General features: G+C 41.8%; 1 protein-coding gene across 2 annotated transcripts; it reads right to left on the reverse strand.

Annotated features, from left to right (window-relative positions):
• Positions 1–26,877, reverse strand: il17rd (interleukin 17 receptor D). Of its 2 annotated transcripts, none has more exons than XM_042090011.1 (13): positions 26,743–26,877; positions 15,155–15,215; positions 14,450–14,575; positions 11,176–11,294; positions 10,860–10,980; positions 10,703–10,747; positions 10,324–10,475; positions 6,648–6,713; positions 6,485–6,539; positions 4,577–4,687; positions 4,209–4,393; positions 1,295–2,291; positions 1–1,030 (listed from the first exon to the last, which is right to left on the reverse strand). In XM_042090011.1, exons 1-13 carry the CDS (start codon positions 26,851–26,853, stop codon positions 912–914), a joined length of 2,268 nt encoding a protein of 755 aa, XP_041945945.1. In that variant the 5' UTR covers positions 26,854–26,877; the 3' UTR covers positions 1–911. The 2 variants fall into 2 exon arrangements, with proteins under 2 accessions (XP_041945945.1, XP_041945944.1); XM_042090010.1 differs by having other exon boundaries at positions 15,155–15,218.

Genomic DNA, 26,877 nt, shown 5'->3' on the forward strand with positions numbered 1-26,877 from the left:
TAACACTGAAGAAAATTTATTCAAGACTTCCTACATGACAGTACTATAAAACAGTACAGTAATTTAGAAATCATCTCTAATCTAAGCTTCATGATACTTGAGTGGAGCAAAGTTCACAAGAGTAACTTAACAAATGAAAAAGTTCTACTAGTTGTCTAGCTGTTGTTTCTTACAGAGCTGAAAATGGCATATATGTAAACTTATGTAACTCCAAAGATAATATTTTACACAGTAAAACATGGCAAATCAAAGAAGGTCAATTCAAAATATCACACTGATCAATCACTGGTTAATGGCAATCTTGAAAAAGTCAGTGTTTTCTGTTTGATTCAACCTTTACAACTGAAACAGGCCAAGTAAAATGGATGAAGACGGATGGTTTCACTGAATTGTCCATCATCTAAATGTTACTCTTCAAAAGTGCTACACAACACTTTGACGTTTCATGTTTAACGTTCATGACATTTAGTTCTCTTAACTGTAGTATAAAAATGACAAACACAATAAATAAAAAAAAAAAAAAACCATGAACTCGTTCCAACAGTCAAAACCAAATGACAAAATGATCACCACTGTCCATTTTGTCTTTTCCAGGGTTGATGCTAGTGCTGTGCTGGATGCCAAGTAGTGACTGTGTTCCATCTCTTGATGCATGGGACACTGAGAGGTTGGGTGAGAGGGCTGCTATGGTTACGGCAGATACATTGCTGGTCTGGTTCTACAGCGCTCGACCCTTCCTGATCTGGTTCTACAACACTCTGCCCTTCCTGATCTGGTTCTACAGCACTCGGTCCATTTCCAATTCCCCACAGATCCCTGTGTCTGAGAGGGGCTGCTGTGCTCCACAGTGAGAGTGATGGGGTGGGCAGGCTGGAGTGATAAAGTGTCCCTGCACATTACCAAAGGCAGTGCTAAGATGTTGCAGCAGCAGTCAGTCCTTTACTGGGCTCTAGATTGTGATGTAGCTCCACTTTGCAAATGGTGGGCAGAGTGCAGTTCACTGGGCTGACCGCAGATATCTCCTCATCTCCTGCAAACCAAAAAAGCAGATTTCAGTCCGGTGCATGATAATAGACAGAAAAATTGTAGGATAACTGTTTTTTTAGCTGATTTTTGCTGAGATTACACAACATAGTTCTGCTAGTCTCAGTTTGCTTGCAATGCATAATTACATGGAAGAAAACAAGATGAAGCTGTAATGTTAATTTCACATTATCTGTATGTCATGATGTTGAAAGTCAGCAATAATTTGCTAGTGTTTCCAGTCTTATATGTCGACTCAGCCCAGCCTTACCTAAACCAGAGGAAGAGGACACACTGTCGGCCAGTGATGAGTTATCAGCCTGGTCAGGGGAGAGCCCCTCCATCAGTGGGATGGACAGCTCTGATGACGGAACAGATGAGTCATAGATCCCAGAGTCCCGTGGCATTTCGGGGGGGCTGGACGAGCCCTCTTGCGAGGGAGAGGGGCCGTCGCCATCTACTGGACAGTCCACAGCGTTGCAGGAGAGGCCAGGGAGTGAGCCAGCAGCCAGGCTAAGAGACGCCGGTGGGAAGACACTGGTCTGTACGGGACAGTCACTTTCTGACGGCCGCTTCAGCACCACCTCGTTCAAGACCACGCCCGAGTCACACGTCTCCATGGAGGCTTCCGCAGGGGCGGAGGCACAAGCAGCTCCACGTTTGGGACCTGGGACGGGTGGGGCTGGAGGGGGAGCCAGCTGCTGCTCAAACCAATCAGGCTCCTGGGCAATGTGCTGATGCATATTACAGATGGCTACGTAGAGCGAGCGGCCAGATTTGGAGCGGAAGTAGTTTCGCTTGCTGACGTTGGGCGGCTGCGGCTCACGCTCAGGGAGGCTTAGCTGGCGCGAGTGGAGCCTGGCAAACAGCTGGGGCAGCTGGTCCATCAGCTTGAAGCGAGGCACCGGGGCCAAGCACGTGGGCACGTCACGCTCATGGGAGTAGTCAAAGTAGACGGCCATGAAGCGCGAGAGCTCTGCTGCGGTGTGGTGAGCCGCGCGCACCTTCTCTGCGATCATGGCCACAGCCACCGCAAAGGTGTCCCGGCTACTTAGCTCGGAGGTGCTAGGAACGGCGCGGTCTTTGACTCGATCTCGGTTTCGATCCTTTGCAGGTCCTTTTCCCCGCCTGTGGCGCCTTTCCACAAAATATTTAAGACCTTTGGAGCCAACGATGATGATGAAGTGGGCCTCGTCCACTCGGCGGCTCAGCCAGGACATTTGACCCTCTTTACAGATCTGCAGGTGTTCCCAAAGGTCCAGTACCACCTACCGGACAACATGGGAGATCATATTAAAGCTTTGTCTACAAAAGTCATGGGAAAAGAAGTTGCAAGAAATAGTAACTTGACATGAATATTAGATCAAATATTTTTAGGAAAACATTAAATAAACTGAATCGCAATGGACATTAACAGTTTGTTGACTAACAACTAATGCTAAAGCCAACTCGTTCCTTAATACTTTGGACAAATTAGAGCTAAAGCAGCATGTTACGGGGTCCATCCACAACCTTGGCAACACCCTTGGTCTAGTCATCTCTAGAGGGATAGAAGTCACTGATTTATCGGTATTTATCAATATGTCTGATCATTATTGTGTATCTTTTAATGTCATATTAAATGCCTTAAAAATGTATCCTGAAACTACAATTAAAATCACGCTTCCTGGACACTGCAGCGGAGCAGCAGTTCATAGCTCTAGCAGACTCCATAAACTCAGATATTTTCAAATCATTCTATTGACCAAAAAGTAGGCCTTCAACTAGGTGTCCTACTTGACAGAGTGGCTCCTTTAAATACTAAAAAAGGCCCTGTAGCAAACTGACGCCTTGGACGAATGAAAATGCCCATGACCTAAAAAGGTCCTGTAGGAAATCTGAGAGAAGGAGGAAAACTAAGCTACAGGTTCACTGCTCCACAAGCAAAGCGGAGACGCTACTTTTATCCATTATGCACCAAAACTATGGAACACCCTGCCTCTGTACATCAAACAGAGCTTTTAGTTAACTCACTTTTATCTCATAGCCTATTTCTTCCCATTATTGTACATTCTACTGCTGCTATTCACAGGTTCTTCCTATTTTCACCTCATTGTTTGTACTGTTTGTGCTGTGGTATCCATCTCCTTACCATCTTGTGAATACTCATTTTTACTTCTAATTTTGAAATCTCTGATGTTTCATTTATTGTTTTGCTTGATTGTATTAATCTTTTCTCTTTATATATATATATATATATATATATATATATATATATATATATATATATATATATATATATATATATATATATATATATATTGTTAAATGCTCCAAATGTAAAGCACTCTGAGCTGCATTCTGTGTATGAAAGGTGCTACACAAATAAAGTGTATTATTATATTACATCTGAGCTTTTATGGCTGTATGTGTTTTTACAGAATTGCCTCACTAGCCAAGGAGGCTATTAATTGCTTTCTAGCCCCTGTCTAACTGCATGTGTGTCTAGGTATTGTAAACATCACGGGTGTCTGACATCTCTGGCACTATTGCAATAATCAGTCTGCCAGAGGTTTCCGTAGATGGAATTTTGCTGGCAAGCAGAGCAACCTTTTATTTTTTGTCTTCCTATCCAACCTGGCCACAAATGTACCTGATCAAAGGCACCAGATCTTCTTTGCCCTTGTTCGCCTGAACTCAAATGATGGTCTCAGACTAATCAGTCTACTCCAAGTGAGTAGTTCTCATAATAAATAACACATCAGAGGCCTACTCAAGCAGAGAATCACATTTGCACAAACTGATCTAGTGGTTATTTTTGCTGCGTGTTTTGTTAATATTGTATGTTCTACTGATGATGAATACCTCACCACATATCAAGCTGTTTCCGAATATTTGATATATTATGCTCAGATAAACTTTCTCTGATCAGATGCAAGGTCCAATGTAGCTGTATACTTGTTATCCATGATATGCATGTTAAGTCAATCATGAGCTTTGTAGACTGTACAGATCTTACATGCTTTGTTAGATTCTGCCACTAGGGGGCAGGCTCACCATATCCCAAATAATCATTCAGTCACATCGCTACCCTACTTTCTCTTCCATTCACCCACAAATGCTACATACAGAAATACAAACTGTGAATTTCAGTAAGTCTGAATCAACACAACACGGCATATTTAGTGGAGGCAATTTTGCTGTACCTCACAACCACAGAAGTCCTGTAGGAAGAAGGCAAAGCACTGGATGACCGCCGTATGTTTGGGGCAGTCTTTGCTCGAGTAGCATATGAAGACTTTGGGCCGAGGCCAAGGCCGATCCGTGCTGAGGACAGTGGTGTGCAAGGATGACTCTGAGCTCTCCTCATCCAGATGAGAGTAAATGTTCTCTGCAAGGTATTTGATTTTCACAATAAAAAGCTGAGTGATTAATTTTTGGTAACATTGACGTGTCATATTTTCAGGAGGAACATTTTTTTTTTTCATTGGATCATGCTAATGCCACTTAATGTCACTTCAAAACAAAGTGATAAGATATGAGTGGAGTTCCTTCTAAAACAGCTTGGACCCACCTTGTTGCTTCTTTCGGCACATGACAGTGAAGAGAGTGGCAAAAGCAGACATGATGACTAGTGGGACAGTGATGGCCATGGCTCGAATGGGACCGGCCCAGGGAGAGTGGACTGAGGATCAGAGCAAACAGATGAGAGCATTAGTGCAAACAAACGAGAAGAATATTGCACCCATGCTGAACAGCAATGGCGCACCTCTAAAGGCCACTGCTGTAACTGTACATGACATGTAAAGTCAGGATGCATATGAAGGTCACCCCATCGATAGTAATTAGATGCTGAAATGGAAAATGGCCTGTGATTTTCATGAGAACCTGCCAGGACGACCTTTTCATCCAAGTGGCTGTGCATCAAGGCACATTGTGTGAAGACAAGATAATAAACAATTCATGACCTGACTAAATGGCCTGTAATATCATGTTATATCACTTCATTCAAGGGTAGAACGTAAATAAAATTCTACTGTCACTTCTCTACAAGGCATGATCTGCAGCATCCTAGCAGTACAGTAGGTCTATTATATGCATTTCTGTACATCAGGTAGGGTTCTTGTAGAGTTTAAAGGTGCTATTATGTGGAGTTTTTTACATTTAAAACATTCAAAAATGACCTAGAAATAGCAACAGAATGTGAAGAAACAACCATTTTGATGTAATATCAAAAACACCTATGCTCTGTGTTGTGCAGATCCACTGACGTTAGCAAACAAACTAGTTAGCGCTGGGCCGGCTCTCTTGCAATATCACTTAAATTACATTACATTACGCTGACACCTTTTAACCAAAGCGACTTCTAACAAGGGAAACAATCATGGTACAGTGCGATAAAGACAAGTTAGTGCAGAAGTAAGTGCTACTTCATACATTCAAGTATCAGTTTTTTTGTCAGGCGGTAAGTGCTAGAATTAGCATGTCTAGTTGTTGGTAGTGCTACAAAAGTAGATATTCTCTGAAGAGCTGTGTCTTCAGGGGGTTTTTGAAGGTAGAGATGGACGCCCCTGCTCTGGAAGGAACTGGTAGAGCGTTCTACCAACGGGGAACAACAGATGAGAAAAGTTTGGATTGCCCTGAGCGTACCGGTGGCAGAGCCAAATCTGTGGAGCGCAACGGTCGGGAGGTAACATATACCTGTATAAGGGTATTCAAGTAAGTGGGTGCAGAACCAGAAACTGCTTTGCAGGCAAGCATTCGTGATTTGAATTTGATGTGAGCGACTATTAGGTAGCCAGTGTAGCTCGGTGAGCAACCGGGTAACGTGCCCTTTTAGGTTGGTTGTAGACCAGACACTCTGCCCCATTCTGGATCATCTGAAGGGGTTTCACTGTGCAGGCTGGGAGACCTGTCAAGAGGGCATTGCAGTAATCAAGTTGTGAGATGACTATGGCCTGTACCAGGAGTTGGGTTGCATACGGAGTCAGGTAAGACCTTATTTTTACTTATGTTGTAAAGTGTGAAACGGCACGACCAGGCCACCGAAATATAACGGTGGAACAATGCAATTAAGCCGCATTCAAGACAACTCGAGTGCTGCAGAATTCCAAACTGTGTTACATCTGTAGCTGATGAGACCACATTAACAACCATGTCTTTTTTAGCCTGGAAGCCAGCATGAATTTACCCTGCCTACAAAATTTGAATTCGGGAAAATTCCGTCTGGAGTTACTCCATTGAGAAGCCTCCATGCGCAAACCGCTCAACAAATCATCTGAGCAGGCTTCATAGGATGATGAGCACATGAGCAACAGAGCATAGTTATTCACATTATCTGAGCACTGATTTTGTTTAAAACAAAAAGGCAGTCACTTAAGAAGCTAGATGTTTATGTCTAACACCAGACTCAAATTCTGAATAAAGTTGTGTGTGGTTACTGCAGGCTAGTGCCTTTTGGCATCTGGTTATCTAATCTTACCTTGGCTGACATGGTACTGGGTTTGTCTCCGGGTGGTGTTATTGTCATCTCGCAGCTGTAGAGAGTAAACACAACAAAGTTAAGCCAATTTCTTTGTTCCTTCTGTATTGATGACAGAGGATCAACTGCAACATGTTTTAACATATCAAAGAAAAATGCAAACCTCTATTGCATAAGTTCCTGGAGTCACATCCTGCAGTATACATGTTGTCTTGGGTAGGTTGGATTCCTATATATAATAAATACAACAAGAAATTACATGTAGATAGATAGAAATTTGATAGATAGTCAGAAGGTAAATATGTAAATAATAATTGAACAACAGATTTGATTGAACAACAAATTCCATCATAACTATAGGAATAGTGCAAAATGGGGGAAACATTATCGATTATAATAGACAAAGAAGATGTAATGACACATAAAAAGCTAAATGTATGTTTATGAAGAATTTGGAAAACACAATGTCAGATTTGCCTGAGCTTTGCATGATCTTACAGAGTATTATTGAGGTAAAGTGTAAATGGCGCATGATCTTACAGAGTATTAATGAGGTAAAGTGTAAATGGCGTACAGGGATCTTGTAGGGGAGCTCAAGTTCAGCTAAGATTAAAGAAGAAAAAGACAAAGGAAGAAGGTGAAGAAAGAAGAATTAAGGAAGAGAAGAAGCCAAAGTAGGTCAGCCTTAGCCCCACACTAAAGGCCAATAGTCTCAGCTATGAAAAACATGCTTGAACAGTCAGAAAAATGGTGTTCAACTCCAACTGCTCTCATGATAATAACAAAGAGATACTGGGAAAGTGCTCAGGGTTTTGGCATTTCCATCACAACCAAAAAGCGGAAAGCAGACTAGAAAGTCTCCCCTGAGGCCCAAGTCATCTGTCAGCCAAGGCAGCACATGTGTCCATGGATATTACTGCTCTGTCTGGGAAGAGCATTAAGCTCTGTTCAGGAGTTAACCATGCACATCCCACTTCACAAGGGAGAAGTCTGTTACTATTAAATCAAAGAAAGATCTGCTCAGTAGCTTCTCAGAATATTTGAAAAAGGAGCCTTTTGTCTTTTGTTATGATTTGTTTTTAACAAAATGTTTAGTTCCACAGCCCTTCAGGCATGAAGGTTGTCAAAGAAAGAGCAGATATATGCATTGTGTCAGGACAACAGTGGGCATTTCAGTGGAAGGGCTTTTCTTTAACTCATTGAGTGCCAAAACCATGCGTTGAGTGCCAAAAACTTAATATTACGTTTTTAGCTTTTTTTTAAAAATTACGAAACTAGACACTCTAACACACCTTATATGTGATTTTGGAAACTCTGTGATGAATGGAAATGAAATATATGACGATCAAAAACTCATGAAAACGCACAATCTGGACATTTTATCTGGACATTTTATCATAACTCGGTTGCCGCTTTGGGTCGAATCAGTGACGCATGCACGTCAGGTCAAAACCAGACCATTTTCGTGGGTCTATCACTAGGTGGCAGTCTCGCCAGGTCTCGCTGATCACTTCCCGGAAAGTTTACACAAGTAAGTAACAGGCAACACTTCATATTTCATGAAAGACGTTATATCTCCATTTCTAGAAAAAAACAGCGATTTTGATGAAAACCAGCCACTGTTTAGCTTGGGATTTCTCAGGAACAGAGGCGTGTAGAAATACACGGTTTGCTATGGAGTGAGGATTGTCTCAAAATGATTTAAATATATATATATATATATATATATATATATATATATATATATATATATATATATATATATATAAAAGGATATATATACATATACATACATTTATAAATATCCAAATACAAAATACAAATATAAAAATGTGACATACAAATAAATAAACAAATTTATATAAATAAACGTATCTTTGTAAATATATTTTCGAGATTTGAAAATAAATATGCTTGACTTTGTATGTGGAATCTGCATTTGTGAATCTCCTTTTTGCTTTTATGTCGATGACGTAATTTTGAGACATTCCTACTGCACACCAAGATCCACAAATAAATACCACTAGATTTGAATGCGAAGACTTATTTACAGTCTATGAAATTAAAAACGGCACTAGACATCGAAACCGATAATAAATCGTTCTGGCTAGTTGTTACTACTTACCTATCCATTTAATCCAGTGTCTTCCATGTCGTTAATCCTGCTAGTCATAGACCACTTGACTGAACTGAACTAGGGAAAACAGCGTCGGAAAGATTCAGTTGCTATCAGTTGATAACAGACATGTTGTACAACACTGCCATCTGCTGGTTGTTCAGTGGAGGGGGTCTTCGCATTCAAATCTAGTGGTATTTATTTGTGGATCTTGGTGTGCAGTAGGAATGTCTCAAAATTACGTCATCGACATAAAAGCAAAAAGGAGATTCACAAATGCAGATTCCACATACAAAGTCAAGCATATTTATTTTCAAATCTCGAAAATATATTTACAAAGACACGTTTATTTATATAAATTTGTTTATTTATTTGTATGTCACATTTTTATATTTGTATTTTGTATTTATAAATGTATGTATATGTATATATATCCTTTTATATATATTTAAATCATTTTGAGACAATCCTCACTCCATAGTTTGCACCGACCGAGAGCTTAAAGTCTCACCTTTTAAACGAGCCTATAACACGAATATGCTGTGGCTGTACAAAAATCATCAACAATGGTCTAGATTGCTGGCACTCTAGGACAAAGCTCCCGATAACAGCTTGGCATTCAATGAGTTAATATGCAAGGCTCTGATTAAACCCTGATATTAGAGAAGTAGACTGTAGAAAGCTACATACTCATAAGTCTAAGACTTAGGGCTCTATCTTGGCGATCAGAAACGGATGGTCAGAGGCGCAAAGTTTATAGACGTTAAAAGACCGGGCGTGTTTTGGCCGTAACATCCTTTAAACAAATGAGAATGACATCTGTCATTCCCTTTAACAGCGTGCAGCGCAACTTCAAATAGCGCATCGGTATTTTGATAGTCAGCGGTGCATTTGAAGGAATCTGCTTGCACGTGAGACCGCAAGTTAAACTAACTGTGGTCTCATAGTCAACAACAAAACAGTTCTACACAGTTAATTACTTTCACTATTGACTGACAAGCAACATTTACCCCAATAATGTTCAAATGACTGAATAAAAATCCTAAGGATATTTATCCTGCAGAGGAGTTGCTGCTTCCTGTTCTTCATATGCGCCTTTTGCTATAGACCAGGTTTTTCTTGGTCTGTGGCGTAATAGTGATTTTTAGATCACACGGCAGACCACACCTTATGTCGCTAATTACCACACCCCTGGGTGCAAGGTTTAATAAAAAACGAAAAAATAATCACTTTATTGAGTGTAAGATAAGAATAAGCCTTGTTTTACACTTTATTGAGTGTAAGATAAGAATAAGCCTTGTTTCACACTTCATCACTTTATTGAGTGGAAGATAAGAATAAGCCTTGTTTTACACTTTATTGAGTGGAAGATAAGAATAAGCCTTATTTCACACTTCATCACTTTATTGAGTGGAAGATAAGAATAAGCCTTGTTTCACACTTTATTGAGTGGAAGATAAGAATAAGCCTTGTTTCACACTTTATTGAGTGGAAGATAAGAATAAGCCTTGTTTCACACTTCGCGCCACCCTGTGCCGGGTGCATGATAAAGCCCTTAGAGTGTGGCCGTAGAAATTTCAACCTCTAAAATCCACCTCTAAGAAAGCAACTATACTGTCCACTGCTGAGCACCTGCACCTTTCAGTGTTTTCCTTTAGGACGGCCTTTGTCTAAAAGAGAGGACGGGGTTCACTACCAGGGCGCTCAGTGTCTCATCTCTTACCGGCTTGCAGCGTTTCAGTCGGAAAGGCCCCTCTTGCCTCAGCTTGTAGTACAAGTTGTAGATGGCAAAACCAAAGGTAGAAGGAGCATGGTCAAACACCACATGCAAATTGGAGCCTATTTGGGAGATGTTGAGCATCTTCGGCTTCCAGACTGTTTCAAAAACAACAAGAGGATCAAACAAGGAATGGACAGGCCTGGATATTCTCACATAGGAAGGGTGGAAATGCTTAGTTATTATTACTAAGGGTTCATTCGAAGTGAACAGTGATATACAGTACACTAATGTAAATATGTTCTGCACATACATACTAAAACATACATAATGCACAGTGACTTTGATGTGACAAGATGCAATAGGAAAAGGAAAAATAACTCACATGGTTTGCATACAAGGTTGTCTGGGCCGAGGAGCACCTCACAGCCTGTTAAAACAAAAAGTATGGATGAAAAACTCCACCCTGTGTGTTTTCTTTAAACATAAACTGCAGTCCAACAGTGGTTAAAACATAGGGAAGAAAGGAGAAAGACACTTACTGTTAGTGCGCAGGAATGAAGGAGGACAGCAGCTGTCATTCATAAATGTGGGGAAAGGAACAATTCTCACCATGTAGTCTGCCTCAAAGGCAAGACCAACAAATGGCTGTGAACTCATTCTCTGGAGAATCACACAAAGAGACCAATCAAACTAGCATTCACTCATTTTCTTCTTATTATTATTATTGTAAACTGATAACATACTATAAACTGTACATACATACACACAACTAGAAACACCAGAATGAGGGTATTGAGTTTTAATTGTACTGGAACATTCCTAATGGGGTACACTTTATCTCAAATGATTACTTACTACATTTTTATAGGAGAAATTCAGCTGACGGGGCTCTTTCAGGATCATGTGTTGACACTGCTTTCCCTCTGGGTTCTTGTCTTCTAGATACACCCGAAAGCCTTTCACATGTTCAATTCCTGTGCACATATCAATGAAGTTTACTTACTTACTTACATGATGCAGGGAGGTCAAGTCTTGAAAATGTACGGTCATTTATTACAAATGAATTCATAGGGCCATTTCATTGATTCATCTATACCAGGGCTATTCAACTTTGGTACCAAGTGGACCAGATAGAAAAACCACAGGGTGTTTGTGGGCCACACAAAATACAAAGCGGCTAAAATGACTCCTATTGTAGCTAGTCAAGAAACATGTGTTAGGGCTGCCAACTCTTCTCATTAATGGAGAATGAGTATACACGCTGAAAAACTTTCAACACCCAGTTAGTCAATCACTGATATTTGTGCATATAAGTGCATACCTGCAAACTCAGAATGGCTGAAAAAGTATGAGGCATACCAGCTGTTTTGAGTTATGGCTATGTTTAGCCTAATTGAATCAGTTGATGATGGAGAAGATATTTTCAGACCTACCATCCTTGAAGACATTTCTTGAGTACTACCTCAAACCAGCGGGGAAAAAACTGCTCACGTTGGACTTTATGTATGTAGCCAAAAGCAGACCAAACAACATAAATGTTGACAATCTGTTTTAAAGCCTAATCCTTATCTCTGAATCCTAATAATTGGTGTTGACAGAAAGGGACTGTGGATGTCCATTTTCTGGTCTCTATTCTAGCAAGCCTGATCTGTTATTACCTTTTTCTGTCTCTGAAACTTCTTTGACAGCTCATGAATACCACTGTAGCGAAGGGAGAGAGAACACCGACATAAGAGCCAGGCCCGTTGGTATGGCAGTCAGAGCGCATACTCAACTGTAGTGACGGCACTCCGTCACACTGCCCTCCCCTTTGGGAAGCTTGCCCATGCGCTTCACACACACTGCTGTCCCTCGCGCAACCACCAGCAGTAGTAGTTCTCCCTTCCCAGGGTGCCCCACACACGTGCTTCACCCATCTCTGGGGTCCCTCACACCGGGGTCAACCTATCCTGGGGGTCCCTATCCTGGGGGTCCCTCATACAGCTCACACACTGGGCAAGCTTCCAATGACCTCACGGCAAGCCATGCTACTTCTGACAGCATATGTAGCGAAGGGAGAGAGCAGTGACCCCAACCCGGTCTTGAACCCGGGTCTCCGGGTCACTAAACCTGCAGCTTGACCGCAACGCCAAAGAGTTAGGCCTGTTGGTATGGCATACTCAACTGCAGTGTCAGTACTCAGTCACAACCACTATGCAAAGGTATTCTTTTATAAGCAAACTGACTTCATTTTGAGGTTGTTATATGGTGAAAAATTTGCTAGGATGCCTTAAACGTTACAACTTTGCCAATTAGCATGTTAGCAAGCTTTTAGTATAAACTGGGCGGTTGATGTTGTTTCAAAGCATTTTTGCTTATGGGTCAATTGTTTGCTAGATTTAGACAAGAACCTTTATAGGGTCATGCAAGCTGTTGAATATTGTCTACTACACGGTGCATCGCTCTGTTTTAAGTTCAACTTTAGGCATCTTGAGGTGTTTATGTTAATAGACTGTATAGGCTGTGGTGCCATCAGAGCAAGAAGTCACGTGATGCCTCTGTTGCTTCGAACATGGCAATAATAGAGGGCTGGTATTTTACAAACATCTGGGAATTTAAATGGCAACAAATGTGGCGTTGAAATCTGCCTTGTCATTCAGCATGGTTACTAACATTCGTGTCGGCACCGGGTTTCGGTGGCCAACCCTAGTGATATATCATATGCATCATTCAGATTCAGTGTTATTCAATTACACTGTAATTTCAATAGGAAAACGGTCTAATGCAATTTAAGCGGTCAGATGCTATGAGAATTACGGCATTTTTGCTACTTGTTACTTAAATTAATTTGCGCAAGGATGTAGGTGTTAATACAGGTGCGGACCGTGCTAGATGAAAACATGAACAGTGATCTTCATTTTGTCTCACTGTGTCCTTTCTTTTCTTCTCGTTTCGTAGAGCCCATGCACCAGGGGAGGGGGCTGCTGGGAGATGTGAGCCGAGTGCCAAAGGACAAGGCCCTGCATGCCAGGGGAACATTGTCATACGCTTCAAAGTGTGCCAGCGTGCCTCCCTTTTAATTACATTTCTGCCTTATCAGTTGCAGTAGAAACCAAAAAAAAGCAGCAGCACACATTCCGTGTGGCTCTTGTTTCTGCAGTGGGGAGTGAGGCTGACAGAGACTCCTCTTTGTAGCAGCTGTAACTCCACACCTCACTCAGAACCAGCAGATACCATCATACTGCCCTAGTCACACAGGCCTAGGGCACCAGCAGAGGGGAAAGGGGGGCAGAGAGGTGGAGAGTAAGGGGAGGAGGAGGAGGAGGAGGAGGAAGATAGGGGAAGAAAAACAAAGGTGAACTTGATTCCAACACTGTGCAGCGAGAGCCCCTCCTTTGAATTCCCCCTCTCTCTTTCTCAGCCCCTTCTCCCTCTTTCATTTTCTTTATCATATACCTGAGTTGTGTCGAGTCCTGCCCCAGTCAAAAGGATTAACCCTGAGCAAACAAGAGGGCACATTGTGGTGCATCTTAGGCACTGGCTCACATTACCAATTTCAATTGTGTCTCAGTACACGGAAGTAAGGGATGCCTCTTCCATCTTTTGACCCTTTCTCTCGCTCACACACACACACATTCCTTCATGGACACATAACAGCGCTAATATATGGGGATCCATCTTCTGTCTTGGACAGATCAGTGCAACTGACAGCCAAGAAGAATAACCCTGCTTGGGGAGGAGACCTGGCTCTTTGATCATGACAAGCCAAGGGCTCCATTTGAAGACAGGGCTTTCTCATGTACTGGTGTCCTATTCCCAATCTCCCTCTCCCCCCCCCTCTCTCTCATCTGCTTCTCAGGCAGGAGAGATAAATCACCACTGTGTACTCAAGCATGCAAACTTTTCACTGACACACATGTATACACACACACACACACACACACACATATACACATGCACACACACACATATACACACACACACAGCTCACAACATATTGTTATGGTCTCCCAGTTACTGAAAGAATTTCACGTAAATACCGGTTTGTCCAGCGGTGTTTCCGCTGTCAAATGATAGACTGGGGAAAACCCGTCAAGGTCTAGAAAACACTCCATACAAATAAGTGAAACTGCAATTGTTTGCAACCTACCAAGAGGACTGGCCATCCAGTGGACCACCACTGCTGCCTGGTTGTCACAGGACAAATGGCTGAAGGTGACATTGCTGACCTCATGGATGGCATGCTTCCCCACAGGGTTCCAGTTTAAGGAGCAATCTGGTTAGGAAGAAAGAGCAAAGGATAAAAACAAGATGGAGGTAGAGCATGTCAGTAAGGGTGAGCCAGAGAGACAGGCAGATACACAAAGCCAGTCAGAAGAAAGAGTCAATGCTGAAAGCACTGATGAGATTCTCTGACAGACATTACCGACATAACAGCAGCCAGCCAAGTAAAAACTTTTCTTCTAAGCTTTTCTTTTTTTCCCTTTCGCCTTAGTGACTGCTTGTCCCCTTAGACTGCTTTAATAACAGGGAAAGTAGCAAGGAAGAGGAGCAGTCATTTGTGTCTGTGCCCCCTGGCTCTGCGCTAGCTGCCTTTGTGATGCTAAGAGCAGCAGGGCTTTCATGCAGAGCCGTTCCTTCTCCCAGTCACGCACAATGGGCAGGGACTAGTGGGGAAATCAGGATTAGCTACAGGAGCAAAGTTTGACTTTTCGGAGATTACATGGAATGGAGGAAGGAATTTCAAATGGAGAGGAAACACACCTTTTCACACATGGGTTGAAAACAGTCTCTCACGCTTAATACATCACTGAGACAACATGCTATGCTGTACTTCAAATGAGAAGAGGCTTACTGTCATTCCGGAACGTGACACCCAACTTCCTTCCACTCTCATCTGAATTTGATAGGAACCCCTGCTGAATAAGGAAAGCGTTCGGGACAAAGGAACAGAGGGGGAAGAGCAGAGTAAAATCATTAGTTGGAGCACAGAGCACCTTAACCACACAAAAAACAAAACAAAGAGTTCTGCTTCATGTGCTGAAATCTCCAAAATCTCCAAATCTGAGCCAGTTTTTCTGCCATTTTTCATTAACCATCTGTCGAGACAATGTGTACAAAACCTCAAGGACATCAAAATAAAAGCACTGAATTTAACTCCTGTTTTCATAGTGCTAGGTAACACAAAGAATCATAATACAAAAAATTGGATGAGACATGCTTGCGTGCCACCATCAGACAGAGGAGAAACCCTCAGAAGACTTTTTTTAAACTTCAAGATAACAAGTGTCTGACAATAAAGAGATATGAGAGAGAGGAGAGCAACTATGACGGAGCGCTTGGTGAAAAATGAAAAGTCGAGACAATGTGAATGAGAGGGGGAAGGGGAGGGGAGGAGCCAAAGGCCTTTATCAAAGATCTTATCACCTTCCTCATTTTATCTCAGAAAGAGGAAGTAGTTAGGCATGGCAAAATACTGCACCCCCCCCCCCCCCCCCCCACCGCCATGGAGATGGGAACAAACAAAAAAACGCGAACGACTGGCTAACATTCACATTTTCTTATTCATGTTGTTACATTCAACTACACAAACTTGGAATAAATTAATTAGGAATGTACGTACATCTACATCTACTAATATGTAATCATTAAAGTAAACAAATTGAAGAAATGTTTTACATTTAAAACAGTGCTTAAATTAATTTTGCTGCCCATATATAGTATTTTCATGTTTGTGAAGGTTTGGCACTAAACATCTAGAGACATAATCACTCTGCCTTGTTAGGACACTGTGTTTAACATCAACAGCACAAAAAGGTGTGGTGGCTGCCAAAGCCAGTCAACCTGGTCTTTTTAGTTAGCAACTGAAAAAAAGCCCTCAGGATTCACTGTAGAAGGAACAAAGAGAAACGTGTCTGGTTCTCCTGACTGCTCTCTTCCAAAACTCTACGTTCCCTTCCCGCCACCGTCCACTGCTATCCATTTTCTCAGGCAAGTCCATGATCCACATTTATCTGTAGTACGAAGTTAGCCAAAATACACAAGAAGATCAACAGCCATCTCAGAGAGTTGCCTTTCTTTCCTTGACAGATTTGAAACTACAAAGCATTACATTCTTTTCAAATTGTTTACATGTATCAGATTAATGCCCCCAGATGGTGTGAGCTCATTTTGGGATTTTGAAAACAAATAATTTAATAGCCCTCCCCGATATTTTTGCATGTTATAACACTCTGCATTTACAAACAAAAGGAAGGAAATAGTGGCAACTGGCAAGTAAAAACAAACAACTATAAAGTGGAACGGAAATGGCCAACTCCAGGAGATCTGCTCCAGACAGAGGCATGCCCTGGGGACAGCTGCTCATCGTCTCCTGCCTTGTGCAAAAAGCACCAAATAAGCAAGGGTGCCTCCATTCCCCCACAGTCAAGGCCTGCCCAACACCTTTACCTCATCTAGCTCAGGCCCACAATGAAACCTCTTTCCAGAGCTGATTGATTGAGAGAGATATGTAAGCAATGATCATCTCATATCCAGGAGTCAGTTTGAGTATCCAATAACATTACTGTTTGCAAAGGTAACTTATACCACATAAGCACATCTACTCCCTCCCTCCCAGGAACTTAATTTGACTACATACTTTGCAAGTCACAAGTTGCTCAAGCCCTCAAATCTTTTTTTCTTTCCAGGGCAGAATGTTTACTGCCACAGAGGAGGAAAGGGGCCAGTAGAGCCGCCGACTGAGGTGCTCATTTAGCAGCAGAATGAGGTGTTGGAGTGGACTGGGGCCTGCAGCTTCTCTAATGAGGCCGGCTCTTGCCATCCTACAACTTTTAACACCATATACACAGCAGGTTCCAGGTCATGGACTATAGGCAGCTGTGTATGGCCTGCCACACCTGAAACTCATCACAAACACACACACACACACAGTTAATCTGGCCAATGCTTCACTTTCATGAGGGCCACGGGGACTAGGGTGGTGTGCCTGACACCTACTAACAAGCATGTCACATTTTCTGTGACACCCTTTCAAAGATGTCCTTTTATGGTCTTGTGACCCCCCCCCCCCATCCCCCAGCCCCCAGCCCAAGCCCAACAGCTCCTCTCTTTGTTCCTGTTGGCTGTCCAGTCCTGCAGAGAGGAAGGAAGCTGACTGGAAGACCCCTATGCCCTTCTGATGTCCTGGCCTTGGGTGTGTGCATTTAATGGCCCCTATGGTCATTTGGCATCTTAAAACTTCAAATGGACTATGTGGAAGGGGGCTGTAAGGGGCCCCATAAACCTGCTTCATCCCATGTGGCAAACAAACCAAATTGGTGCCCATGAGGTGGGACAGCAGAGGTCAGGCGGCGGTCAGAGCTACACATTACGCCATCAATAAGAGCAGTGAAATATGCACTGAAACGCAATCAATAAGAGCAGTGGAATATGCACTGAAAAGCAATCAATAAGAGCAGTGGAATATGCACTGAAACAGAGTGCCTGCAGACTACAGGACATGGTAAAGGACACACTGCATATGAGAAAAACCTGGCCTTTTAAAAGTAGCTCGCTAAAGTAGATAGGAAAATGAGGTGAACCACTTTAAACACTTTGCAGCTGTCTCTTTAGTAATTTATTCTGCCTAAAGATCACATAGAGCCTGTAGCCTCAAACAGGTTAATACATTCTTGTCAAAAGACCAGTTGTGTTGATGACAAATAATCTCACCCAAAATCAACCATGGTACAGGGTTTACAGTTGTGATTTCAATGCGATAGCATATCTTATGTCACAAAAGTAGTTGTGCTGAAATTTTCAAAAAACAATCCTTTTTTAATGAATTCTGCATGGTTTATGACTAACAGACTAATGCCTTCTACAACCACAAAAATCACATTTAATCTAACAACTGTCAAATTTAAACAATGTTGATAAGGATCTGTGCTGCATAGCAACAGGGCCTGAACAGCTGTTGTGGCACTAGTGTTAAGGTTTGGCATCCTGCAATCACACACAGGATGTAGAAGAAAGCTGCACACCGCAAACGACCTGGCACTGTGAAGCCATAAGGAGCTAACATGTCCGAACAAAACAGCAGCAGGTGGGGCATAGAGTGGGCGGTCGTACTGAAGCAAAGCGCAGACCCTTCAGAGACCAGGTGTTTTGCGCTCCCCGCAGAATAATAACAGTACTCATCTCATCTGTCGGGGCGGAGCCTCAGAGACACAAAATGAGAAAGACTGAGTAGTGTGTTGATGGGAGAGCAAAGAACTACAGTCTACCATCAGGCCTGAAATGAGCTTACAAGTTTATATGTTTGGAAAGGTTTGGCCATATTAGTAGTGCACAGCCTCGGAATGTAAAGTTGGTCAGATGGTGGTGCAGCTGTTGGTAACATTGCCCTTTTCTTGTTTCTAACAGTGTTATGCTCCATGTAGTTTACCCAACACATGAGATTAATTAGCAAGTAATGCTACAAGATCTTAAACCTCCCAATAGCAGTAAGCCATGTGCAGAGCATTCCAAACAAATCAGTGTTCTCAAAAAAAAAATGCTTTGTTTCATCCTCCAAAAACAAAATCTCTACTCTCACCTCAAGCATTCACTTAACCATAGAGTAGAAACAAATGAGAGCCCCACCACACATCCAGACATACACAAAGAAAATAAACAGCATCTCCTTGCAGAATAGAATGCAGACCTTATTAGGACAGTTGACCAATCGTGAGGAAGAACTCGGAGGAAGAAAGAGCTGTGATTGCTGTTCCAGGGGAGCCAGACGAATGGGTTGAACAGGCAACTATTAATTTGGCTGCCTGGAGGGCAAAAAAGGCCTTCCTTAATTAGCCAGCTACATTTGTTGGACGCATGTGTAAAGTTCAGCCTCCAAGCAGTTACAAACCTTCCCCCCACACTCCCATCTTCTCTCATCTAAATGCCGGTGCCTGTTTAGAAGTAAGGGCCCTTTTCCATATGGCCTCCAGATGACTGCCATGAGTAAACAAGCATAGCCTAAAAGAACAGAACAGCAAAATAAGGAGATGTAGAAAATGATCCCAATACTGGATAAGGTTTCAGCTCAAATGAGAGGGCTTTGATGCTGTTGTTTCATATCCCTGGAGTACTGTCTCCCCTGCAACATCTTGTATTTTACATACTTTTACTTACATCCGCCGGTGTTAAAATCCTGTGTGTATGGAACCCATGAACATGAAGGGATCCATAAGCTCAGGCCTGAGTAAAGGCAATAAAGGCATCTGTGGCGATAACAATGATGGGATGCTTATTTTGTCCTTAAGTTCCACTCACTTCCTCTCATACTCTGGAGTTTTTAAGGTGATTTGAAAATACGAAAACTCTGAGGCTTTGAGTTTTAATGTGGACAGCGAATCTGCTAACATCTGAACAATGACGTAGAAACTCATGTTCGCTTCCTGATTGGACCTTGTTAGTCTGATGTTTCTCTCTCTCTCCAAGACTGACTTCAAATTCCACGACTAGCCTGCACGCAGTGAATGCACCACGGAGACCGTAATACACTTTACTGGCCTTGCTGTCTTTATAGCATATGTAGTATAGTTCCATTTTGCATTATACAATGCTGACAATTGCATGAATGGTCATGTGATTTGTGTGAATGGCCACATGATGCATGCTTCAGGCATCACCCCCTATTCTAGGTGTAGAATGTATTTAAAAATAAATGTTTCACATTGAAAACAGAATCATGTAGATGTAGCCTCAGTTCACTACTTAAGTCTCAAATCCAAAAAAAGTTGGGCCTTCTCAGTTATTGCCCCTAGAATACCAGTCCCCTGCCCGACAAAGCACTCATCTACCATTAAGATTTACCTATATTTCTTTGCTTTAATTCAGCTTAAGAGTGTGGGCTCAAATCAGAATAGAAAGTATAATAAAAACTAGATAGACAGAAAGAAAGACATATAGATTGCTAGAAAGAATATAATGTGTTGTCACAATCTGTACAGAGCCTCACATACATACAGTGCATAACATATGACCTAACATATAACCACGCATCCATGTGAGCATGTCTGTAAGTGAGTAGAAATCAAGATCTAAGACAGCGCACAGTGCACCAGTTAATTGAAGAGTTTCATTAAGAAAATGATGGTTCACTACTGGTATATTATAAAGGCCATGCCCACTTTCATCTGCTGGCAATGCCTAATAAAAACAAAACAAAAATGCTGCCACTGATACACTCCTCCATTATGACCAATGATACATTATGATTATGATACAATGCAAGTGTACACTCTTCAAAGAGTGGTCAGAAATCACAGACTGTTTGATATGGCTGGTTTATGGAAGTGCTCACAAACAAGCACAAATGAATACCAGTGTCCTGAGTCCAGACAGTCCTGACCAGAGCCGAGGAGTGAGTTTGTCAGCCTCTTATTAAGCTTTTGTGGTTTTGTCAAGGTCATAGTAATGTCAAAGCAATAATAACTATGTGTAATATTATATAACAAAGTTCAATGTATCAAATAAGAAAACCCCATATTTCCTAAAAAATAATAAAAATAGACCGAACTACAAAATATCTTTTTCCCAATATCATTTCCCAGATGTTATCAAAGAAGTTGGTGCAGTTGCTTTATTCCCAAACAGCTTCAGGTGAACATATGGCATCAATATGGATCAGTTTACCACAATGACTTACCTCAGCCCAAACCTTTAAACTAGATGACAAATACAAATATCCTGACACATGCACATAATTGCAAACATGAGAGCAGTTACATGTAGCTTTGATGGCTTTAGGAAGCTTGATGAAATGGAATACACAACAGAAAGTCTCTTTCCATCCAGAGAGTGTAATTAAAAGGTGCCCACCAGTTAAAAATTTGTGGCAGCCGTGGCCTACTGGTTAGCAGGTTACCTGTAACCGGAGGGTTGCCGGTTCGCACCCCGACCAGTAGGCACGGCTGAAGTGCCCTTGAGCAAGGCACCTAACCCCTCACTGCTCCCCGAGCGCCGCTGTTGATGCAGGCAGCTCACTGCGCTGGGATTAGTGTGCTTCACCTCACTGTGTGCTGTGTCTGTTTCACTAATTCACGGATTGGGATAAATGCAGAGACCAAATTTCCCTCACGGGATCAAAAGAGTATATATACTTCTACTTACATAAAATCAGCATTTCAACATTTCCATACTGTTCTGTTATCACTACTAGCATATTCATGTATGTAGTGCAGCAACAGACACCCAGCACTGCTCCTATTCACTGCATGTGATAGAGAGTGCCGGCAAACACAAACTTCACTACCAGCATTTAATGTTTTTCTGAAAAAGTAACATCTCCAAACGTGACTCTAAAAAGCTAGGAAAAGCACAGGTACACCAAAAAGAATCCCATTTGGAGCATATTCACTTCACCTTTTTCTACAGTTTGTCTTCTCAAACTAATCTTTTCACCTCAAATGGAACAAGAACAGAATTATTCTTCAGTTAACTCTGCTATAGTGTTAAGTTAGAGTAACCTTCATAACCATGACGAATGCCTAGGTTGCACGCTGAAGAAGCACTTCCATCTTTGCTAGAAAAACAATGTATTTAACTAGCATGGAGTTTTAGACACAGGGGTGCTGTTCTGCCCCAGCTGATGGGATTTTCAGCCTTCACCAGCACTGGTCTCTCAGCAGCCATCACCTGGACATGGGCTACTGCAAACCTTCCTCTTTTCCTCACCAGTGTTTCCACAGGATCAGTCAGTCAAAAACATTTGACAATCACAGACATGAAACCATGACTGCCCTCTCTGTACTCCTACAGAGTCCACATCAACCATAACCGTACCTTCCCTCCCTGACCTTGTTCAACTGCAGTCAAAACGGGCAAGAATTATGCCTCCTTTTAAGTTCAGTCATTTTATGACAGAAAGAAACAGACCCAGTGGCAGAGAGCAGAAGGTAGAAAGACGCAAGTCCTTCAAGCCTAGGCATGTCCATGAACTCAAATGTCAGGGCAGGAGTTGTTGCCATATAATGTGCATAGCTGATCTCACTCTTATGCAAATCTGCCAGTTCTCTTTCTAGAAATGAGAATCATTATCAGAGTCAACTCAAAACGTCTCTCAACATGACACTGCAGGATGCATGGAAAACACTACAGTACTTAGCAATCCCAAAGATCTTCTCCAATCACAAAGATCTTCTCCACTCTTTCTAGATTTTTTTTAAACATGGTGTAACACGGGAAGAATCTGCCAGTGGACACAAAAGAACAGTACATTTCTTCATGAGGATGTGGGCCGGTGGGTTATGTAGTGTTGTGTTTCATGCCGTATGATGCAGAGTCTCTAGGGCCTGCCGAGTTGCATAGAGGTACGCAACTCCAGGCCAGATCCTCTAGTGAAAGGTCCAGCAGAAAAAGAAATTGTTGCATCTAGCTCTCTCTATCTCTCCATCTCCCGCTCAATTTATTTTCATGATTCAACAAGACTAGAACAAGACAACAGACTTACATAGATAGACGGTAAACAACTGCATGGAAAATATGTAAAGGCCCACACAGTAACATTGCTATACATTTTCTGAATGGCAAATTCAATATAGAACTGGTAAAATTGCCTTAAACCAAATCAGTTTAAAACAGAAAACTCCATATCAGCCTCATAATCAAATGAGGAAAAACAGACCCTGAGTATGTGTGATCAGTCCACTGGTGGTTCCTGACTTTATACAGTGATGACATGATTAAAAACTGCCAATCTCACACGAACAGAATGCAACATTCCAAACATCTCTTTGCTTTGATTAGAGCTGCTGCATACTCTTAAAATAAGGGGGAGGGGTATATAGTTAAGACCCAGCTAAACTCTGCAGGCTTGCCTCATACTACCTCCTTTGAAGGCAACACTAATTTTAATCATTGCAAGTTACCTCCAGACAGGAACTGCTCTGCCATCAGATTGTTGATTAGGCAAGAGGAAAGAGTGGCTAATTGATTGTAATGACTTCAATCTGTCAAGCAAGGAAACCCTCCATAAGGCTGGCCTGCCCAGTGTCTGGGCTTTTAGAGCCACTCAAGTTACAGTCCTGAGGCATGCCCCTTGTTGCTAATGGTTCCCTACCCAGGATATAACAAAGAGGTAACACAAAACTAGACCGTTCCCAAAGAAAAAAAAAAGATCAATGTACTGGTACATTGATAATGACAGCAAAAAACATTATTACAGATTTGGGGGGTTATCAGGAACACAGAGAGCAATGGTACAATTCAAACCATTTTAATATGAATGAGTGTTTTTAATGCAACACTTGCAAAGTCTGTGTTCTAGCTCTGTGAGCTCAAGCTCCACAAAAGGATCACAGAGAACCTCCGAACCGTTCACTGAAACCCCACTGGGCTGAACAGACAGACTGGACTTTTAATTCACTTTTAACTTACCTTCGTTTACCAGCGACATGCAGCCTTTATTCTGAAGCAGCAGGGCACTGTGCCACTCAAAGGCTGAACCACATCTGAAAAGTCAGTGGACCCCGCATTCAATAAAGCTGGGATGTGATCAAGCCTGATTCAGAGGTAGCCAACCAGGGATTTTCCCACCGAAGCACACAAAACAGCCTCCAAGGTTACGTGCTGGTTGGGTGGTTTTCAATGCTCTCTTAAGATGGTACAAAAATAACTGGGCCCCCTCTACACCCCCCTGAGGTCCTGCACCACCACCTCACAGTCTTTCTCTTTTCACACTGTGAATACCATAAAACACACCTTACAAGTCACAATCATCTTCAGCCAGATGCTGCAAAAATAATGAAAGGACCTGCCTGAAGAAAGCAGACCTTTTGATCTTATGAAGTAATAGCTGCAAGTGTCTCTTATGTCCACTCAGGCCAGGGCCTGCAGGAAACCCAAACACTGCCAATGGAACAGTGGACTTGTTCATGTCTGTGACTGAATGTCTTAGCAACATTGCAAACTATTTTCAATTTGTGTTGTTCCCTCTTGAGGTGGAATGGAGTGTAAAGCCCATTTATTCTTGTTTTGGTCAACAAAAAGTATCTGTGAATGGTCAATGCAGAAACCAACCATTTAGTGATTAACACAGGACAAGGTCTTCCTTATGAAGGCAAAATTCAGGTGTTATATTTAACGCATAGGGCTATATAGTGAACAAGATTCTGTGTTTCATCTTGTAAGTAAGTAAGGCTCCTATTCCACTTTTCAACTCAGTTTTAACAGCCAACAAGGCACTGAAAGAACAACAAATGAGAAGACGGTGGATAGTGTGTTAAATGTGACTTTTGCTTTGATGTGCAGACACAACATTAGCCAAAAATTGTCTTTCTAAAATGTCCAAACTCATGTTCATGTTTACTCGTATAAAATAAGGTTAAATAAAAATGTTTAAAAATGTGTACAATCTTTACACAAGATACTGTAATAAGTTCACTTTTTAAGTATTTGAGCTTTATCAAACTATCTGTAATGTGAGTGAACATTGAAACAGCAAACTATCACTTACAGAAGACCAGAATATCTCTGGCATTATTCTCAAAATGTCTACACAAAAAGGGACAGTGCAGCCATACCTGGCCTCTCCCATTTCAATAATGAAGGCAATAATCTATAGGCAGAAGTTAGTCCTAGGAGCTTGGCAGAAATACAACTGAGACAAATGCAATGTGCTAAATAGCTGTTTGGGACCAGCTGAGCAGACTTTTTCAAGAATGAAATATAAGACATCCCCATCTTTTCAAGAGGATTGGAAATGTAGCCTATACCAAAAAGCTAGTTAATTGCTTTTCCATGTTGAGTGTTTAGTGACACCTTTGGGGAAGCTCACACAGAATAGCACAGACATGCAAGAGCAATGATTCCACCAGAATCAAAGAACTTTAATTGTGTGCCAGGTACCACCCCCTGAAGACCTCCAGCCCACCTCTCAGCAGAGCACAAGAACAGTTTCTAGTTTTACCTTTTCTTTTGGTCAACTTGCTCCCTATATCGACATACAAACAATGCCATACATCAGCAATGTGCACAACACCTAAAGTAGATTATATGTTCCCATTTTGGAGAGAGGATTCCAACCACCAGTATAAGGTTATTACCAAAAGAGAACTAAAGGAATCTTATTTTGGGACAAAAGAGTATTCTCATAAGACTGCTTTAGATAGGTCGCCTAATAGGAATCTTAGTATATTGGGAAATACTATAGAAGTAGCCTACTACAAGAGTGTAGGCCGACGATAGGAACACATAGAGGGCAAGGATATTATAGTGGTATTGCAGAATAGTAGCCTGGTTTATAGAACTACTGTAGAAATCTTATCTTAGGTCTTTTTCGTAAAGGTAAGGATCAATGAGAAAGTTTGACCCTATGACAGGCCTAGGTCTATTTATGCCAAATGTACAATAAGGCATTCTGAGAAATCTCTCAATTTTCACACCGTGCCAATGAAAAACAACTTCAATAAAACAATTTACCTCCACTAAAAGCTGCAAGCAAAGACAGATTCTATTAACAACATCTAAACAAAGGCTGAAGTTAACACCTGTAAAGTAGCCGGGTGTTATTAAGTGCTCGTTTACACAGCTTTGCCTGGTCGAGCCACCTTCTTTAACGCTTTTGAAGTGTCTGTGGAGAGCGGTGGCCTGTGGAATTTAAATAGAACGAACAGTCCCTCACTTCCTATGTAGAAATCACTTCAAAGGCCCGCAATACTCCACAACACACAATGGGCTTCAGGCTTTTCCGGTCATAGTCTATACAACAAACTCACGATGGCCATAGGTTAAAAGATCACGTTACATCTAGGCTATAAATCGCTCCATAAAAACAAACTTTGAAATATCACTCTGTTTAATTAATCCTTTGCAGATTGTTTTCCCTTTTTTCTCCTGCCCTCGTCTAGCGTCCAGTTCAACATTATGCAATTATAATTACGAAAAATGTATTAAAATTCACTGTGGAATTCAACAAGACGTATCAGCCTAGTTGGCAACAAAGGATCCCGCTGATTGACTTTTTCGAGGAGCAGGGTAGCCTAACCTCAAAATGTCTCGCATAGGCCTTTTTCTTTAGGACATGGTAAATATGTGGCTTTTCTGAATTAGGCCTAGGCCTACTGTAACATGTCATCTACCAACATCGCGTCCTCCATGGGCTACCACTACTGATCCAAATGCAATCTAATTGCGCAAACTTTTCTTTACGGCGCATCGAAACTTTTAAGGTGCAACATAAGTGACTGCAACCACATTCTCTTATTAGCCTGTAAAATTAGCGTAGGCCTTACATCTACACAAAACAAAACTTTTTGCAAGCCAATTAAAACTGCATTGAACGTGACATATCAGTGTTCGACTTGTTTTAAAAAACACTCAAATCCTTCCACTTAGAGTCAATACGCAGGGACAGTTTTGAAATAGCCTAGGCTACTAACGATTATTTGTCGATTCCTTTAAGAGACATATTTTTTTTACCTTCACAGAACATTTGTCTACATATCCTCGCCTTCCAGTTGCGGAACCATTACTTGTTTTCAAAAGACACAATATTGAGAGAAAGCCTACAAGTCTTGCTCGCGTTGCCATCCCTTCTAGTCCATGGAACCCGAC

The sequence above is a fragment of the Alosa sapidissima genome, chromosome 4 (assembly GCF_018492685.1).
Source record: "Alosa sapidissima isolate fAloSap1 chromosome 4, fAloSap1.pri, whole genome shotgun sequence".
Taxonomy (NCBI): Eukaryota; Metazoa; Chordata; class Actinopteri; order Clupeiformes; family Clupeidae; genus Alosa; species Alosa sapidissima.